Source organism: Clarias gariepinus, chromosome 14 (genome assembly GCF_024256425.1).
Source record: "Clarias gariepinus isolate MV-2021 ecotype Netherlands chromosome 14, CGAR_prim_01v2, whole genome shotgun sequence".
NCBI lineage: Eukaryota > Metazoa > Chordata > Actinopteri > Siluriformes > Clariidae > Clarias > Clarias gariepinus.
The window spans coordinates 22808129-22829678 of NC_071113.1; the positions used below are offsets into that span (position 1 = coordinate 22808129).

General features: G+C 38.5%; 1 protein-coding gene across 7 annotated transcripts in view; it reads right to left on the reverse strand.

The window, feature by feature from the left end:
* Positions 1-21550, reverse strand: part of usp54b (ubiquitin specific peptidase 54b) — a 136029-nt gene that overhangs the window by 50916 nt on the left and 63563 nt on the right. For all 7 annotated transcript variants that reach the window (XM_053511509.1, XM_053511504.1, XM_053511503.1 and 4 more), the window contains one exon: positions 14197-14289. In XM_053511509.1, the coding sequence (XP_053367484.1) occupies positions 14197-14229 (33 nt within the window). In that variant the 5' untranslated portion in view covers positions 14230-14289. The remainder of the gene's footprint in view (positions 1-14196; positions 14290-21550) is intronic.

Below are 21550 nucleotides of genomic sequence, written 5' to 3' on the forward strand. Positions count from 1 at the left end.
ATATTTTGCATGTGTAAGAATCAAACTGCTATAATAAAATTATCATTACAATAAAATTATTGAAAATTATGTTTCCATTTAAATATAATAAATGCTAGAATTTCTGAAACGTTTGCTATTTCAGGTTTTTATCCTCAGTGGCAGTGGAGTATTACCTCCTGCAGCTTGTTCCTCAGTCAGTCAAAATCTCTCTAAGCAGCCCTTTTAATGAACAAAAAAACCCTGGACTGAGATGAATGACTTTTGAATTTAGAATAATTTTCCCCACTGCTGCATGTTAACCCACATGATTGGTGTAATAACACCATTGCAAATCTGTGTGTAAGGGAAAGCAGTTGTTGCCATATCAGAAGATCCTACAGCGCATTCTGGAACTAGCTCTTCGAACACTCTGTCTTCAAACACTTAAGCAAAAAATTTTATCTTATTGATCAATTTCAATATTTTCTTTGAAAGTGTTTTTAAATAAACACACACAACACGGTTCTTCCCTTATTTGTTGTTTGCAGTGAGGAGCATATTGCAGTGCACATTAGCAGTGTGAGATCATTAAATTTCAATACGCTGTCTGATGCAAGAATGGCTAGAGAGCGACACCTGCAACGACTGGAACTTAGGCTTCATGAGCCGACACTAATGGACCTCCATTAGAGCCAGGAGAGGCTTCACACGGGCCTACACATCACCATGTGGGCACAAAAGAAGCCTGATGAAGCTTCACAGAGCCTCAACTCAGACATGCTGGAGGACACGAGTCACTTAGACTGAGTGAGAAACAGAGCATGTGGAGTTATGTCTCTGATTGTTTTCAGTCATGCAGGTGATTTAGAATTTTCTAATGTTTTTTCTAATTTTCAACACTAGATGAATGTTTTACGGAGACATGACATTGTGTGAGTGAGTCCAACACGAAGAAAAATATTACAATAACACTGTATGTGAAAAATTAGCAATAGTGCAACCTCCAGTTCATGGATGACTGTTGGGGTTTACACCATGAGTATATCCCTTATATCCCAATGTTTTTACTCAAGAGACCAACAGTGTAATTCTGGTAGTGCCAGAATTTAAACCTATAACCTTCCAATTAGCAGGACAAATCCGCATCTACTAAGCCAACAGGGAAAATTTTAGTCCAGGGTTCATAGAACAGAAGCCGTTGGGTGTGTCTGCTATGGTAAGCATCACTAATTATTCAATGTTTTGCAACTGTTTTACACACACAGTTAAACATTGGATTACCAGCATAATTGGTTTCCGGGAGTGTTTGTATATCAAAGCATTTATATATCAAGGTGAATTCCCCAATAAGGAGTAATGGAAACTCAGATGATTTGTTCCACAACCCAATAATATTTATATAAAAATAATTAACAAAAATGTAAAGTAAAAAGAAAACAAATTAACATGCACTTTAACTTAGAGCAGTGATAGAGCAGTGTTTCCGTTTGAGTGTAAAGTTTAAATTTCTGAAAAAATTTAGTTTGTCTTAAAAAACGCTCACAAACCAAGTTACTCACGATCCAAGGTTCCACTGTATATTCTATTGTACATGCACCATATGCATGTACAAGAGATATGTGAACACCATGGGGCAACCTCTGGTTCTGTAAAGCTCTGTCTCTTCATAGCTAAATTTCTTATTAACGACAAATAGGCTAATTTTTTTATGTCACTCATCAGTTAAAAAGTTAAAAAGCCTTTTAATTCTAAATAATTAGGGGTATTGCATTGCAGGTGTCAAACTGCTAGCTGACTGCTATGCATCACTTTAATTAACTAGCTAACTGAAGTTACTAACTGTAGATTAACTGACGACAATAATTGTAGAAGTGGAAACAGGACTGTGTGTAGGGTATGGAAGACGAAGTTCAATCAAATGCAAGTAATTTTAGCATATAAATTAACCCTGGCCAATTTGGCATTTTAGCTAAGCTAAAATTAGCTAGCTACAGTAGCTAGTGGTAAGTTAGGTAAAGCACCTGTCAAAAGTTTGGACACAGCTTCTAATTTAATGCTTTTTTTTAGTGATTTATTTTCTACATTCTGGAACAATGCTGGATTTCTTTGAAATAACACTTATTAAGTAATTAAGTAACAACAACAACAACATGTTAAAACATGAATGTCAGCTGTTCTAGTATAGTTCTTGCAGTATTGTCCATGCATTTGCATAACCCATCAAGCACCATGATTAACCTGGCTCTCATAACCATCCAAGGAAAGCAAAACCAAAACTTACCTCTACTGCAGGGGGAGAAGTTCATTTAGAGTCACCAAAAATCACTAATTAACAGCACCTCAGATTAGAGCCGTTATGAAAGCTTTACAGAGCATAAATAGCAGACACATCTCAAAATCAACTATTCAATGAAGATTATCGAATATTTTGGATGCCTCCATCAGTCCACAAGACCATGGAAGGTGTGTCCAAACTTTTGTCTGGTCGTGTAAGTAGGCGTGTTCTAACCAACAGCCAGGTGCTGTTCGTACTGTACATACTGTACATCCATTCATGGGTTGACCAGAGTTTAGGTGGAGTCAAGATGGTCACAGGTGGAATTTAAACCCGCTTTTCAGAAAACAGTATGGGTGACATCATGGAGGGTTTGTTTAGTTCTTCCACATTTGGTAGAATATGGTATGACTATGGTAAATACCTGCCTCCAATTTTTGGGAAGGCTTTCACTTGATTTTGGAGTATAACTGTGAGAAATGCTGCTCATTCAGCCATAAGAAGTAAGGTCATGGCAATGTTAGGCAAGAAGGCTTGAGATTATACCTTTTGGGTCAGTGCTACAATTGATCCCAAAGGTGTTAGGAGGGGTTGAAGGTTAGAACTGTCTGTAGGCCACTCTCTTACCTAGCATGTCTTCATGAACAAAGCTTTAAACACATGGGGAACTGCCATTCTGAAACAGGTTTAGGCTTCTTAGTTACAGTAAAGATGAAATCTTAAAATTGTAACATAAAACTACATTCTAGTCAACTGTGTGCTTACAACAGCTTAAGATCAAAACTCCTATGTTCTTTTGGCCATACAATGTATATTGTAAGGTTCCATCAAATTCTGGACCTTAGAATATGCCTCTTAGGTTGCATGTAAAACCTTACATCATAATGTTGTTAAGGAAATCTTTTCTAAGAGTGGAGTAGCATTTCACGTGTTAACGGCATAAACAGAAAACACAGAAAGTCTGCTTAATATCTGGTCTTTCCAGTACATAGAAATTTCAAAACAATACCTCTCTGAGCTCAGAGAGTGATTCCTGAGATTGGGTTAGTGTGTACACTGCTTGGCCAACAAAAAAAGATCAATTATTATTGCCTCTGCATCAAGAAAAGAAAAAAAATAATTACTGGAATTGAGTTAAGAACTGTCTAATGCATTATTGAAACCTGGAAGGATAGTGCTAGACCATCAACCTCATGGAGGAAAGTTGGTTTTAAAAAAATCATGAATGACTGTGATTGGAGATCACTTAACCACTTGGATTAGAGAAATGTTTAATTAGAGAAATGTTAAATATTTAAATTAAGAGCATTTTCACATGTATAATGTACGGAGAGCTTTACTTGTTAGTGCGGCTAATCATAAAAAAGGCTTCGGTTTTCTCAGGAGCATAAATATTATGGAAAAAAAATAATGTGGCCAAATGAATTCAGATTGACTCTATATCGAAGAGATATGGGCATCAAGGTATTATAAGAAGAGAAGCGCATGAAGTGTTGCACCCATCATGCATAATGCCTAGAGATAGGGGAAAATCAATTCAGGTATGAGTCGTGATTCTTTTTTGTGGCGATTCGCGTATCGCCATACTGACTCCAGAATCGATTTTTAAAACCCAATACGTTTCTAATAGAGATGAACCGTTCGATCAGCAAGTGACCAGTTTGATTGGCCGTGACCAGTGATTGTCTGATCAGCCTCAGATACTGCATAAACAATTCTGTATGGAGCGCGGAAGATTTTAATGCCGTTACATTATCGAAAATCGCGTTAAAAGTCTCCAATCTGGCTTTTTCTTTAAAGTCTATGATAAAATTAATCTCAAACCCCTTACACAAGACTCAAAACACTGAGAAGCACACACCCATGTGCCCGCAGCTGCTCACTCACTTTTGCATTTTAAAACTTTGGAGGCATTTGAGACAATAAAAAGTCCAGTAGGTACTGTACTCACTCTTACAAATGTGGTAGGAGTGAATTATTTTTTTATTTAGTTTAAATTATTATTATTAGAAATATCAGTTTGGCGGAGGGCAGAGATACTTGCTGCTCAGTTAAATGTTAAATTCTTGTATTTGAAGTTATCTTGTATTGTTTAAATGCAGTGCTAAGTTTTTAAGTGAGAAAAGTAAAGTTATAAGGAACAAGCTACGTTTAATTAAGCATTAAACTTTTTTAAATGTTCAAACTTGTAATGTGCAGTAAAGATGGGGGCAAAAATCTATTCAGTTATGAATCATGATACATGTATCGCCACATTGACCCCAAAATTTATATTTATATGAACAATTCTATATGATATATATATATTACATTTATAATACAAATGCACAAGACAGAAATGGCTTTTTATCAGCTTAAACAGTCATGACTGAATAGTCATATATACTGTAGTACCAACACAATCACATTTTTATGACATTTCATTATCAAAAGTTGTGCGATCTGCCTTTTTCTCCAAAATCTGGGAGCAAATTAGTCTCAAACCCACTCATTACACACACTTACACCAGTCTCAAAACACCACGGGTGTTAATCAGTCTCGAAATATGTGCGGTAGAAGCTGTGCGCGGCTGCATGCTCACAATTGCTCTACATGAACTCAAGACTTTGGGGACATTTGAGGCGATAAAACTTTGCCGTTTCATTATAATCCTACGGGAACACTTTTCCACTATTCATGCATAGGACTTAGTTGCTAAGTCTGATTAGAAATAATAATTATGGTGAATATGTGCTTAGTAAAAGATTAATTTTAAGGTAAAAGTCTGGTATTTGAAGTGAGTTTGTATTGTTTAAATGCTGCCCTTTGATTTTAAGTGAGAAAACGAATGCTTTAAGGAACGAGCCACTTTGAATTACTCATTCTTAATTCAATTGTGAAGCTGATGAATAAAGCTAAGGTAGTAAAGTAAAGCTTTAGAATGCGCACACCTTTTTAAAAATTATTTTAAAGATTCAGTGTGCAGCAAAATTGAAAAAAAAAAGATACAGAATGATAAAAAAAGATCAAATAAAACAGGTTTGCAATATTAATTAAATCGCCACATACTATAGGTCATGTGATATGGTATCGGGTGGTCACTGGTAATTCCCATCCCTAGTGTACAGGCTGGATACATTAACTTACCCCTAAGTGTAAATCTGTACTGTATATGGTGACCGAGATGAACTGTCAGTTTATTTCCTTATACATTAATTTTATCTCATGCGCAGTTTCAAAGTATTCTATAAATGTAAACATGAATGGTGTTGACTTACAACACAGATTTTACACATTGAGATTGAACACTATTTGCTGGAAGCATAAGCCTTTACAGAGTAGTTTGTGCTATCAGCCAAATCCCAGAGCTCTAGTATCAGTAGCACAGCTAAAACATGGATCATTGCACTGCTACCAGTACTCGTAATAAAAAACGCAATGAGTGTGTAACCTGAAGGTCATCAAGTAAAAGCGAACAAATAACTTTTCAGCCTTGCTTCCCAAACATACTGCAACCAGTGATCCATCCTTCAGCTCCTAAATGTCTTTTTTCTGCAGCTCTAAGCATCACGCCATACTTCTTCTAACTCTTTTATGTGCTTAGCCAGATTGTAAAGCCAGAAACTAAAAGTGTTTTTACCGGAATATGGAAATTTCATTAATGCATGCAAAGAGGATTAATACAGCATGTAAGAATGTGTATATTTATATATATATGAAGGACAAAGAGAGAGAAAGTGAGAGAGGTAACAGAGTGAGGGAAAGCAGATTATAGCTGACATTCATAAATCACAGCATGTATGTGGATGTTTGCGATGTGTATGGCCATTATTGTAGAGTGTGCTCGACATAGGACAGATCCAGTGCATGCTTTCAGCTGTCTCAGCACCTTGGGCTCACAAATAAGGAAAGCAGAGACAGCGAGAGGACCAGATGTATTAACATGAGGAGGATGAGTGGAAAATGTGACTTGGTGAAGCCACAAAGTCACTGTCTGACATTTATGTTAGGTTTAATAAAGCTCAAAAAGTGCATTCTATGCAAAATAGTTAATATTCGATAAAGTCGAAATGGTTATGAAATAAAGTGGTGGACTGGTTGGTCATTATTCGATGATAATCCGAATATTTTTCTTTAATATATCAACCACAAACGCGGTTTAAAAGCATGTACGAGGATGCCTCATTTACCATTAGTGTCTTTTAGCTACTGATGAGTTTGAGATGGAAATAATGATCTGAAAATTTACCCTAATGGCATATAGTGGATGAGACTGGAAATTACATCAAGTCTGATGAGATACCAATCCGAAGCTTCAGGCTGTACTCAGTATTGTCATATTTGCATATATTTACACCTCAGTTGTCCTAACGCTCATGTACTGACACATAGACACACACGGCGAGAGCGCTTACTCACCACACGTACAAATCATCCACATGCATCACCTTATGTCTGCTTCTCAGGACGTGACCTCCTCCAGCCTGTCAACCCGAGATTCACACTACACCAGAAGGCTTCCCTGCTCTCATATGTCACCGCAGATTGTTCGCTGGGTTCTCATCTGAGTCATCTTTAAAAGCCCTGAAGGCCAAGCGTCTTCCCCGCAGAGCCTCCAAATCAGGAGCAAACGATCAACAAGTCTTTGCAAACCATCAACTCAGTTCTGCTGCTTCAAACTATATGAAATAACTGGAATCAAATAAATTCAAATTTTATTTGTCACATACACAAACATACACAGTACGAAATGTAGTGAAATGCATTATACGACTGCCATTGACCCTAAAAGAGAATTAAGGTTTACAAATAAGAAATAAATATGAATAAAAGAAAAACGATAGAAATTAAATTAAAAAAATAAATAAATTAAACTAGGAAAAATAGAACTAAAAATAAAAATAGAAATGTGCTAGGAAAAATAGGACTAAAAATAAAAATAGAAATATGATGTACAAAAATAGAAATATACTGTACAAATTGAAATATACTGTACTGTGTGTGCAAATATGCATAGAACAAAGTGTCTCTGTGCAGAGGTTATTAAAGTGTCTTTGTGCACTGGTCCAGGATGTAAACGTAAAACTGTAAATGTAGTGTAGTTGTGAAGGTAGGTGTGCAAAGTTATTAAAGTGTCAAATGGTTATCAGAGGGAGCGGGTGGTCCGATATGAAACTGTGGGACAAAGAGGGGCCACACTTATTCATTCATGAGAGTGTACTGGGTGTTGTGTAGCACATTTACTGCATTCATCCCTCCATCCATCTTCAGTAAGTCGTGGTGAGGGTCAGAGTGGAAGAAACTAACCAACTGTCTATGAAACGTTTGTATAAAATTGTAAAAGAAAAGCTCTATCCTTAAAATAGGGACAATTCTTTATTACAACAGACAGGACATACAGTATGTATAAAAGTATAAAAGGGAAAGCAGTAAGGGTGTTTATACTGTATATTTGGCCTGGATTTATACTTTAAATACAGTCAGTCAGGAACCATGGGCTTGTGTTGTGAGAACCACAATTTTTGGTTTTTATACAGAAAATTTCTAAATTTCCAAACTGCTTTTATTAAACAGTCTAGTTGCAAAGGTAGCAGTGCTAGACTGCCCGGGGTAAAAAAAAGCTGATCTAAGAAGGTAAAAAGGTTTTTATGAAAATGCAAGCCCCTGGCTAATAAAGTAAATAAAGAATTAAAATAAAACTCCTCCAACATACCAAACCTGGGGCAAAGGAACTAAAGTATGTGGAAAAAAAACACAAGCATGAAAAAAGCCCAAGTGGCTCTAAGGCTACTTTTACATTACAAATCACACTGCTCAATTTGTTAGTCAAATCAGATTTATATGTCATGACATTTTACGTTCTTCACATAATTACTTTTTATAATTGTGACTCTAATGTGGACATGTCTGCCCTCCGAAAATCACAACGATATGTCTTTGCTTGTGCCATCTTGTTTAAAACACGTCATATTTGTGTTTTAGCAACTGTTGCTAGTGCTAGCACTTCTATGAAATCCCCGTTCTTACGGTGTTGATTGATGGCATTAACGCTCCATACTGTACATGTACAGAGGCATATGGTTAAATGCATTCCAATCTGACTATTATCATTCAAGTCACATCACTACATATAAGACATATGTCAGAACGAGGACCACATGCAAAAGGTACTTAAATCCAAATGAAAATATCAAATTTGTGCAGATTCAGACAGCACAAAAAAAATCTGATCTGTGTCATAATTCATAATAGGGTAAAAACATTTTTTTATTTAAGTCACTTTAGGCTGGCAATGTGAAGATAGCTTATCTGTGTTTATTTAAAATGAGAGCTGTTAATATTACCACGTTGACGCATTTGTGATTAATCTAACGCAAATTAATCATATAACCAAGTTTGATTATAATGGCTTTCCATAACCGCAGTGCAGTTATCCTGCTGTGTGCGATGATGGCACATTCAGCATGGTCAAAAAGATGACTGAGGAAACATCGCCAGGTGTGTTGAATGGCCACTGCATGCCAGGTTGGTCCCATTCAAGAGATTTTATTCGAACATTTGTTATATTGTAATGTTTGAGATATAATAAAAATGGATAATCTGCCTCTAACAACTTTGTCATGCTTTTCTTTATTTCAACATGCATGTTTACGTAATCTGACTATTTTAAAATTGTCATTATACATGATTAATTTAAACTTTTTAGACTGAGCAAACTGTGATCATGGCTTAAACTGCCATTAAGTAAAGCCATTAAGATAAAACATTTTTGGTTAGAAGTAGTCAAGGTAACAGGTACTGTAGTCGTGGCAACAGCTAAAGGACTCAGTAGAGATTAAAAAAGTGTCAGCAGTCGACGAAAAGATGTAAAAAGACTGAAAGGGAGATAAAAAAAAAAGCTGCTCTATCCATCAGACCTTTTCAGGTTTTTCCTCAATTCACGCCAAGCTTTTTACACAGAGAGGTGATAGGAATATACAGCTGGCGGAGGTGTTGTTATTTTCAGGAATAAACATCCAACCGAAAATGACAAGAAGCCCTTTTCATGTGGAGCCACAGCTAAAATTAGAGTCACTCAAAAAAAAAAACTGTCAGCTTTTAGCCAAACAACACCCATAAATATCTTCCACAGTTAAAGCGGGGGCGACGCTGGCACAGGACGCTGTGCGAGACTGAGATGTGTGCACATAATTCAGGACATGAAACATATTTTACCCTTCTTGCTCCTTGTCTTGCCAACTCTTGTTAATGTTGCTTCTTTATTAATCCAAGAAACTATGTTTCTCAACAGACCCAGTGACCAGAGAGAGGGGAGGAGAGATGATGAAGGTGATGATGAAGACAAACTAAATTCCATTAGGGAGAGTGATGCAGTGAATCGGCTTCCTGCGCTTGAGATGGAGAACTTCAGGCAGCCACATATTAGCAGTAACATTACACTGTCTGTTCATATCACATATACTATGGAATGTTTCTTATGCAAAATATCCAATTTTTTTTTATAAACTCTTAACATCACAGGCTATTTTTTTTATATAGATTTACCAGAAGTCTATATGTCTGTTGCTTTTTACCTTTTTTTAACTAGGTAACTGTTTTTTCATTTATGCACATATTAACAATTTAAAATTCCAGATAGCTGGCATTTAAAATTTGTAAATTTTCATAAAGCAATCTGCAGGTCAAAGGTCGAAGGTTTTCATTCCAGCTTTTCTGTTTTAATAATTTGCATTTTTGTGGGGAAGCTTCTCACTAAATTTTGGAGCGTTCATTCAACCACAAAAGCATCAGCGAGGTCACGAGTGTTAGCGGCGAGGTTGGTACTTCGGTTTATCCCGGAGGTGTTCAGTGTGGTTGAGGTCAGCGCTCTGTGCAGACCATTCTTCCATTCCAACCTTGGTACACCATGTCTCTATGGAGCTCACTTTGTGTATAAGGGCACTGTTGTGCAGGAACCGAGTTTTATTTTTTATTTTTTTGTTCCCCGATTTTCTACTTAATTTATTTATCGCCAGTTCCTACCCTAATCTCTTCTTTGTTAAGGTGACAACTTCCAACCAGGGAGGGTGCTTTTACGACAGAGCTATTACGTGCTTCCTTGGAGACACATGATGCCAGCCGACCGCATCTTTACAAACTGCTGCTCACACAATGTTGAGGATGATATAACATATAGAAGGCAAGCGCTATCCACCCCGTCTGCTTGCATAGCCAATCTAATCTATCTACACTCCTGGCTACAGATAGCAATCAAACTAGCGGATGACAGGGTGAACACGTTTCTGTTATGCCACTCAGAAGCTGAAATTTGCATTTCTAAAACAAATTTAGGAGCTGTCACTTGAGACGACGGAAGACCTCCAAAAAGGAAATATAACACAGAGTTGTTAAAATGTCTAAAATTTGGTGCAGGCATAAAAATCGAGAAGGTTAAAAAAAGAAAACACACGTTAGGCTAAGAAAGATGTGTCAGTTTCAATGTTTTTGACAGAACTTAAAAAAAGAAATCAGCTGAATGAACTGGCATTGCATATAGAAAAGCCAAATGAAATCCTGCACTAACACTAAAACATAAGAAAACAAGGTTGCAGTGGGCTAAACAGAAGCAATCATGTTGTATGGATGATCAAGTGAAAGTGCGATCAATCACAAATCTGCATTGGCCATGGAGATGCTGCTGCAACTTTTGTCCAGTAGCCCTTTAATGAAACAAAGATTTCACTATTAATTTATTATATAAGGGTTGCACATCAGGTAAAGGGGGCCAGGGGTAGCCCAGTGGTTAAGGCATTGGACTACGGTTTGGAAGATCCCAGGTTCAAACCCCACAACCACCAAGTTGCCACTGTTGGGCCCTGGAGCAAGGCCCTTAACCCTCAACTACTCAGATGTATAATGAGATAAAAATGTAAGTCGCTCTGGATAAGAGCGTCTGCCAAAGGCGTAAATGTAAATGTAAAGGACCAGGCGAGTTTGAGGTATGTATGAGGCCTGGAGCCAAAATTGACTTGCTCTCTAATTCTGAGGGCAGTTAATGAACGACCGTAATCAGATTACCCGTCATCATTAATAAAGCAATTAGGTTAGTCTTTTTGGCATCAGTATCAGCACCGATATTGACCAATTCCAAACAAAAAAACTAGCATATATTTACAAATAGTCTCGAAATATGTTACTGATGCATTCCTAGTGCTAATCCTGCGTGTGCATAAAGTCTCAGACAAGCTGGAAAACTAAATGTACGAGCCTGTTAGTAATATGCAGGAAGGGAGTGCAGATTAGCTAATAAAACACACGGATCAGAAGCATTCAGAGGTCATAGTTCTGCTCTCTACACTGAATTTTGTTAACTATTTATGGTTGGTGGTTGCAGGTTTGCATTAATCAGTCTCATACTGTAGATACAGTGAGACGTCTCTTCAGTGCAGAGCAGTGAGCTGTGAGTAGAACACAGCAACCAAGAGGTTTTGCTTTTTCACCTCAATCAAACCAACCTGTAACAGTCACATTATTGAGCAAAACGTTATTATTATTATTATTATTATCATTATTAATAAATTATTATGAAGTAGTTCTTTAGTATTAATTAAGTACTTCTGTCATACTGAGAAAACAAAGCAATAATTCCACCATTGGTGTCGAAAATCCTTTCGCCATATCCCAAACCTAATACCAACAGACTGAACAGTTTGTCAGCACAGCATTGGTGTCATTACTATGTATGTAAGCATACTACTATGTGGTTTAAAACGCAACTCTAAATCCTCTCAATACGACCCTAAAGTCATGACATACCAGCGCAGTGAAAGACACGTCCATGAAGCCAGTTATAAAATACGTCCCCTTCAGATTATTCATTCTCTTTTCTTCCCATAATAATTTTCCCCAGTTTGTTCACTGGACAATTCCCATTATCACATGACAGTTACCAACCAGGAAGTGGGGGGCAAACCCATGCTCCCTTAGAGACATGTTGGGCCAAACTTCACACCCTTTAAAAAGGACTATCTGCCCTCTTCCTCATACACAAGTTCACAGAAGTCTGATTGCCCGGTATTCCTATAGGAGACAGGGAAAGGAGGTTTATTCCTACCGTTCTACCCAAACAGCACAGTCAATTTTGCTCTTTAGTTTTCTTAAATGCTACCTATTAGGGATGGAAATCGCCAGTGACCACCCGATACGATATTAAGTGCCGATCCTATCAATATTGCGATTTTTATTGCAATATTGCGAAATTGCTACAAAAAGACCATGAACCTTTAAAATAAAAAATAAAAGATGTCAGAACTCAAAACCATAGCTTTATTCTAGCTTCACAACTGTATTAAACATGAGTAATTCGATGCAGCCCATTCATTATAGCATTAGTTTTCTCACTTAAAAACCAAGGGCGGCATTTAGGAAATACAAACATAACTTTAAATACAAAAGTTTAACATCTAACCTAAAGTAAAATTAAACCAGCAGCTAAATTTATACTAAGCAGCACGTATCTACCATTATTACTTCTGATCAAACTTACCAACTAATTCACTCCTACCGCACGAGATGCCAATGTGTGAACGGTTCAGACTGTACCACCTGTAGGATTATAATGAAACACTGACGTTCTACCACCTTAAATGCCTCCAAAGCCTTTGAGTTTGGAAAAAAGGTCTAACAAAAGTTTTTACACGGTTAGCCAGGTGAGATTATCTGAAAGTTGAGTAAACAACTGAGTAATGTAAGCTGCTTGGATGAGTAGTGAAACATATCTACCTAAGAAGAAAGAAGTCCAGGTTACATGACTCAATTTCCAGATACACACAACTTTTGATAATGTAATACCATAAAAATGCATTTCTGTGGCACCATTTGGAAGCTTGTGCACTTATCACAAAATAAGTTATATCCAAGGCTGATCGGTTTTTCAGCCAGGCAAGCCAAAAACCAGCCAGTGATCGCAACCGGTGAACTGGTGTATCTCTATTATAAATGCAAAAATTAAATAAATAAAAAACATTTGGAGTCAGTGTTTTGATACATGAATCAGCATACCAAAGAACCACAATTCATAAGTGAATCGACTTTTGTCAATAGTATGCAGAATACTCAAATATTTACTCCAATTATTTGGCAGAATATGAAAAAAAGGAAATAACCAATAATTTTACCCCTGGTGTTTAGCCACGCTAAAGACTATATAAAATATAATTCTATTTTATCGCAATTCTGAATTACATTGCGTAATAAATACTCAATATGGCCAAAACGTTATGGACAACTCATCCATATACTGTACTGGTTGGAAGCACATAATTATACAGGATGTCGTTGTGTGCTGTAGCAGTATATTTTTTCCCCTCTTTAACTAAAACCATTTAGCCTAACCCAGTTCCAGCATGACAATGCACCTGTGCACAAAGTGAGGCTCATGAAGTCATGGTTCAGCAAGATTGGAGTGAAAGAACTTCACTTGCACAGAGCCCTGACCTCAACCCCACTGAACAGCTACGGGATAACGTGACCGCTTTGAAGAATGACCGTGGGAATTGTGCTCATTAGGAGTCATCACAAGAGTGACGTCAGACACTGACGTCAGGTGACAAGTCAGCGGTCCAGTTCATCCCATAGCTGGTCAGTGGGAATGAGCCCTGAATGAGCACAATTCCCATGGGACATGCGCCAAAATCTAGTAGAAAGTCTTTCCAGTATGGTGGAAGTGGGTATAACAGCAAAAAGGAAGAAAAATCTGTAATGGGGTGTGCCTGAAAACTTTTAACCATATATTCTAATGCAATGTTAAAAAGTAAATGATTACTAGTTTAAATACTTAAGCTTACTGATTTAAATAACTTTGCTACACGTACCATTGAGGTATACCTACACAGTACGTATACATGGAGTGCATTCTTCAAAACGTTGACTTTGAATATGCAAACACGTCCGACTCTAGAAGCCCATCCCCACCCACCCTAACAGCTGGATATCCGCTTACCTTAAGAGCACAGAAGATGCACGAGTCCTCCATGCACTTGTGTGTGGTCAGTTGCCGGAAGCTTCTGCGAAAGATGTCAAGGTGCCAAAGTACCTGAAAGCAAGAATAAGATCACTAAATGTAAGGGTGTCAAATCCAGCTTTGTGTATGATATTTACTTTGTAGACTCACAACGCAAAAATTAAATGGGGCATCACGCCAACATGACCCATCCCATGATGAGGCACAGTGTGTCCAGAAGCGCCACAGCCACTTTACTTCAGCATCTTCACAACACACCCACCCACCCACACACACACACGGACACACTCACTCACCCCCACCCACAGATCAGCACATCACAGCATGCCTCCCTGGCCCCATCCTGCACCTACTCCCTTTGGCCAAGATGACTGCAGTGCTCCAATCCCCTTCAAACAATGTGAGAAAGTCCTGGCAGCCCGTATCCACTGATCGCATGCCAGGTGCCCACTCCACTTAATCCTCCCAACAGAGCAGGAATTCAGCACCTTTTAACAGCCGCCCACTTCAGGAGCAAGTTCCCCGCAAATGGGACAGAGCAGAGGAGGGAAAGGGAAAAGGTTAAAGAAGGGAACTGCAGATCCGCAGAGAAAGGAAAGAGAGAGAGAGAGAGAGCGGGAGAGAGGGAGTAGTGAGCACTTAAAGAAAAGAAGTGCTAGTGAGAGAGAGAGCTGTGACCACAGAGAAGCGAGAGAGAGAGAGAGAGAGAGAGAGAGAGAGAGAGGAAGAGGAGGAGGGAGAAACGGTTGTTGCAGTGTGCAGAGATATAACTATAAAGTGCTGATACTGAAAACAGCATGCAAGCGAAATAGATCACATCTCTGTGATTGTTACGCCAAGTAGATATGTTTAAGTGCATCTGTAAACCTCTGTCTGTTTCTGGGTGAAGGCATATACAGTGCATGTATGTGTGTATGTATTCACTATGCATGAGAGTCTTCTTCATAAGTGTCTCTGATCTGGCATTTTTTGTAAACCAACAGCACGACTAAAGCACATCTACGATGCACCTCTACTTGTAAACAGGATCTACACACTCATTAATATTTCAGCACAAGCCATTTACTGTTGAGCAAGCATTTTTTTAAAATGTGAAACAAAATCAAATCCTTAAATACACACCCAACATTAGACGGCAACATTATGTGATGCGACAATTCCCTGATCAGTAACTCTCTCCCATCTTTTTTTTTTTTTTATTTCGACTTTTATTGACTCATTGACACATCTGCCTTATTTCGCAGAAGAAGAGGCACTAATTGGCTCACCACTTCCAAATGTAGCAAAGCATCTAACCAATCATACTGTAGAGGAGACATCTTATAAGCAATCACAACACATACAGCAGAATTTGTCAGTTAAGACCGGGGACACTAGCCTAACCGCAATGCTGGAAAGAAAAACCTTCATATTATTATTATTATTATATTACAATTATCATAATTTCCAGCAAATGAGATGCTTCGCAGCATGGAGAAGTACTTTGTGCACGTCAAAAAAGTTATATCCTTATTAAATTCTTCGAGCATGTGTCCATGTAGTTAAAGGTTCTGTCCCTGTAAACGGACAGTATCTCAAACCAACAGCTTAATTTGCTCCAATTAAAAATGAAAATCAAAAAGTAAACTCTGGACTGTCTTTACTAGCAAAGACTTTGTATGGATTAGTTCAAAATAAATAAATAAAAAACACTTTTCAGAGCTGATACTCGAAGAATCTGTGCGGAGTTAAAATAAATAAGGAGCTTCGAAATCCCTGACTGGGCTAAATAAAACGAGAGGTTATGTAAGGAATCTCAGTCTATTTCCTTTTTCCCCCTCATTTTCAACATCGCTTTATTTCTCCCAGTGTGATGAAACGATCTCCAAGTCTGCGCCTGGAGTCAGATTTTAGTCGCATACAAGAACACTGCAGCAAACGTTACTGTACATCTCTACCTTAACCACACACTGAACGTTCGCTTAGAGACGCACACACGTTCGCACGGAGACAAAAACCCAGAGCACTGCCAGAGCATTCTGCTCTCCGCTGCGCTGTTCTCAGCTATTTTTCCCCGAAGCTCTGGCAGCAGCATTAGTGGACTGCCGAGCAGATTTGCCATTATGTCTATAAATTCTCAGCGGTTCTACTGCGCTGGCCTGGTTTAGTCTCATAAAAATGGTGTTCTTCAAAAAAATTTACTTAAAACAGGAAAAAAAAAAAAAAAGTAAGATGCTTAGAAAGATGCTGAAGGTAAAGAAATTGACCCAAGGGCACAAAGTCAAATTAAACATAGGACGCAGGCATTTATTTGGAGTCTGCTGCTACACAAGAGTCACTGAACCATGCGAATGCACACACATCATCGTCCTGCCATTAGCAGAAAGCGTTAAAGGTGTGGAGATTAATTTTACACCTCGGGATGGAAGGTACGAGTCAACCAGGACTCAGGATAAAGACAAGGGAGGGAGATGGATTAGAGATTCTATCCTGGTGCTGCCCTTTGCCCTTTTCTTCCACCTTCTTTATTTTATTTACAATGCACCGTAAATGAACAATGAAGTGAGGAAGCGGTGGAGGGAGGAGTAGAAGTTGGTACATGGGGCATAAGGACACAAAAAAAGAGCAAGAGAGGAAAGACGGAGATAGATGTACGCTCCCTTAACACTTATCGAGAAAGATTAATAAGCACTCAGGAGTACAATTGCAATAGATATATAATCTGTTCAATATTGCTATATTTAATATCAAAAATATCGAAAATTTTGCAATAGAAATAATCGCATACACCTGTACGACTTAATAGGTTTCTGCGGACCTGTCCCACGTGGAAATATTAATACTATTGATTATTGATGCAACCAGTGCAATGCCTATTCACAAATATAACTCTTTACAAACTGTCCTCTTTTTCTAATGGGGACAATCTAAATGTCTCCACAAGGTCAACACTGTCAGATATCCTTTTGGAATATCAGATATTTTGGGAATATCTGGCCCCCAGCGAGAACAGGATAATATGACTACATTTGTACATGGTGTGTGCATAAAGTGTAAACTTTTTACAGTTCAGCCTATCATAGTACCCGATCATTGTTGGCTCAGTTAGATTTTAATTATACATTTAAAATCAAACATTTTATATCATGTAAAGCAAATGCTTTAGTCATCTAAACAGAAGTGTTGAGATGTAATAAAGGGTGTGTGTGCGTATATGTTTCATGTGGGCAGGCTGGGATGACTCAGACTGACGGGCGCACCCAGTGCCTGTGCGTCAGCGGCGATACATTATGATAGTCTGCTCAAGGAGAAGCGAGCATGCAACATTATGCACACTGAAGAGCCCTCTGCATCAGAGCAAGACCTACAGTATACTGTAGCCCTCTGTTTCCCCACCAGCACACACAGGGAAACAATATGGAACTAATAAAATGTGTTTTCTACAGCACAATCAAATTGCAACACAGCGCTTTCCCTAAAGTGGGCTAAATGTAATTTGGGCAAAAGCGACTAGTTAGTAAAAGGGCGGAAAAAATCAATTAATGAATTCATCTAAAAATCCCACCGAGATCCGTAGACTGGCGTTGTTCGTTGGTGTAACACGATCTGGTGGGAGAAAGGAATCACTCGTCGTTAATAGCTGTTTGCTGGACTGTTTCCAGACTACAGTAAGTAATGCTTCAGCACAGGAGCAGGAGACTAATAGAGGGCTGAGAAATAGCTTAAGAGGAAGAGGATAAGGGAGAGGCGAAGAGGGAGCTTACTTTACCCATCGGTGGAGAAGCGTCTCTGAGCATCTGCTTCCAGAGATCTCTCCTGGCCACGCTTTCATTTGCTCTTCCTTAGGCCTGAGGTAGTAATTAACATGATGGACGTTCTATTGAGCCTGTCTCTGTGTATGTGTGTGTGTGTGTGTGTGTGTGTGTCAGTGTGTGCATGGTTCATTTAGTTGGAGTTGTAAGAAGTTCTAATTAAACCTTTTATGTATTGGGTAATTTCAAGCTCAAGCTCTCACGCCCTTTCCTCTCACCTACGGTCTTTATTTAGCACCACAATAATACCTCTAATACCTCTGTTAACTAGAGACCTGAAACATATTTATTTGTGTCCTGTTTTCAAGTGGCTTTTTTTGTTGTAAAAGGTTAGCTTTGTGTAATACACTAAATATAGAGAATGATTAATATGTGAGCCGGCTCATACATTTTCATTAATAATAAATATTGTCTCTGAAATATGTATCTGAACTGATGAGGATGGTGTGGGATTCATAACCCCATTAGACATCCTCATACTTTACCCCAGCATCGTGACTGACAGCTTCTGACCCAGTTTATCTCGGTGAGAAAAAGAAAGATCACTTGAGAGACTTTTCTCACTATCTCTCTCTCCCTCTCTTACCTTTCAAAGCAGACAGGACTGCCTGAGAATAACTAACTTTCTCTTCATCCCTCTATCTAAGCAAGTGAGAATGATCCACTCAGCGCACAAACACAAAAACATCAAACCACTCAGGTAGGTGTCTCAGCACTATGCGTCCCAGTAGTGTTGATCCTGAACACAAGGACAAACCAAAAGGCGGTAGAGGCATCATCTCGTTTTCGCCCTCACTCTCTCTTTTATCTCATCTTCCCTTAATCCTCTAATCTTTCTACTGCTTCTTCTAGTGTTGTTCCACTTTGAGCCCTTAGGCAGTTTTTTTATGCCTTTGTTGTACCGGTTCATTTTTTGTTCAATAGAAGCATAAATCTTGATCGCCCTCTTTCAAGAAGCACATCAATCTCTTCTAACAACACTGATTTTTTTCAATTTTAATAAAGCCTTTTAGTATGACAAGAATGAAATTTCAGCATAATGACAATTAACCCATCGTCACTCTGGCCTCTGGAGGTCTACACACTTGGCAGAGGATTCGGACCAGCATAACTGGTAAAACCCAACATTTAGTGCTCATCTCTTCAAGCGGGCCAGGGCAAGGTCTGAATCAGGGTAGAGAGGTATGTACAGTATGTGTGTGTTAGAAATGGCCACTGGCTATGGCATCTGAGCAGGGTAAAAGGAGGGTAAGAGTCTGAGAAGGTCTAGACAAAAAAAACAGATGAGGAAGGATACACTATAAAAAAAATACACTATGTGGCCTAAAGTATGTGACACACCCACGAGCTTCCTGGACATTACATCCCAAATGTATCAGCATACAGTACATAAAAAATTATAGATATTTTTTAAACACTATACACACAGATTATTATGTAGTGTTTACATTGGGCAGCCCAGTGGCTTATTGCAGCCCAGTGGCCCGAATTGCCCGTAGTGTGTGAATGAGTGTGTGTGCCTTGGGATAGACTGGCACCCCGTCCAGGGTATAACCTTGGCTCCTGTCGTAATGCTCCTGGGATAGGCTCGAGGCCCCTCGCGACCCTGTATACAGGATAAAGCGGTATAGACAATGAGTGAGTGAGTATTTACATTGTGCTTGTCTGGGAGCAATGGGTATTGAAAAGACTATTATCCCTTTACACATGGAATTAGGTAATTACTTAACAACAAAAACAACTGTCAGTTGTTATTTTAAACCATTATGGTCAGCCTTTCTGGAATAGTTCTTGCAAGAACAGTATTGTCAAGTGCATTTACAAAACCCATCAAGCACCATGATGAAACTGGCTTTCATGAAGACCTTCCCAGGGGAACAAGACCAAAACTTACTCTGCTGCAGAGAAGTTCATTACAGTTGCCACTATGAATTTCAATAGGCAGCATACTTGTTGCATCTGACAAGTCCAGCTTTGCCTTTATCAGATTTACAAATAGTAAAACTTAATTCAACACTCCAAAAACACATTTCCTAAGCCCCAGCACCCAGTGTCCGTGTGCTTTACACCACACCAGCCAATGATTGGCGTTGCACATCGTGTTATTAGGCTTGTGTCTGGCTGCTTGTCCATGGCAACCCTGTTTCATGAAGCTTGTGACGCACATGTGCTGAAGCTACTTTCAGAGGCGATTTGGACCTTTGTTTTGAGTGACGCACCAGAAAATAGGTGATTTGTATTGTACGTGCTCCATGCTTCAGTGCTCGACTGACCTGCTTTGTGTGTCTAGAGTTTTGAGCCTGAGCTGTTGTTGCAAGTTGCAAATAACATTGAGGCTGGAATTTTGTATCTGCTACAGGAACAGCTCTATCTTGAATACTCCAAGTCTTTAATGTTTAATAACATAATTATCCTAACACAAAGCTAACGTTTTATGGTTCTACTAACGATCATGACTAGGAGTTGCACATTGTTTATCCGATAAAACAATTAGTAATATATGACACAAATATTACACAATGACCTTGTATTTCTCTTTTGAAATGGGTTAAAATATTCTCTAATATCTTTCCCAGCTTTTGCTTTGAACGTCTTTGCATGTCCTCTAAGCAGCTTTGGGATCCTCTCCTCCTCTGGAGACTAATATTTGTCTCCTGGTTCTTCCTGACATTTTTGCACTAACTCAGCACATTTTTTTTTTGACACAAGTCACTTGGATGTCATACACTGCCATCCTTAAATCTGGTTTAGAAAATCACAAAAACAGGGTTTTCCAGTTACTTACAATACTTGTTTTTTGCAGATTGCAAACACTTTTATTTGGAGATACATGAGAAAACAGAATAGATAGAATATAACAGTGATAACTGGACATTACTTTATTATTTTTTAAGTAAAAAATACAGTTACAGAATATATGAATGCAGTGACAGGATGGTGCAGTGGGTAATGTGTCTGCCTTTATAGCTCCAAGGTCCTTGGCTTGTTTTAGAGCTCAAGTTACTTTGTGTGAGAAGTTTCCTATATTTTAGCTCAGTGGTTAAGGCACTGGCCTACAGATCGGAAGGCCCCAAGTTCAAACCCCAGCACCACCAAGTTTCTGCTGTTGGGCCCTTGAGCAAGGCCCTTAACCGTCAACTGCTCAGATGTATAATGAGCTAAAAACATGGTTGTTCTAGATAAGGATGTCTGCCAGATGCAGTAAATGTATATATGCCTGTTTGGGTACAGTTGAGGTTCTCTGATTTTCACTTATACTGTATATACACACTACCGCTCAAAAATTTGGGATCACTTGCAAATTTTTATGTTTATGTTTAGTGATTTATTTTCTACATTCTACAACAATACTGGGGATTTTAAAACTATAAAATAAAACATATGGAATAAGGTAATTACTTAGCAACAACTGTCAGTTGTTATTTTAAACCATGAAGGTCAGCCTTTCTGGAAAAGTTCTTGCAAAAACAATATCATCTGTTCATCAAGTGCATTTGCAAAACCCATCAAGCACCATGAAGGACCTGGCTCTAATGAAGACC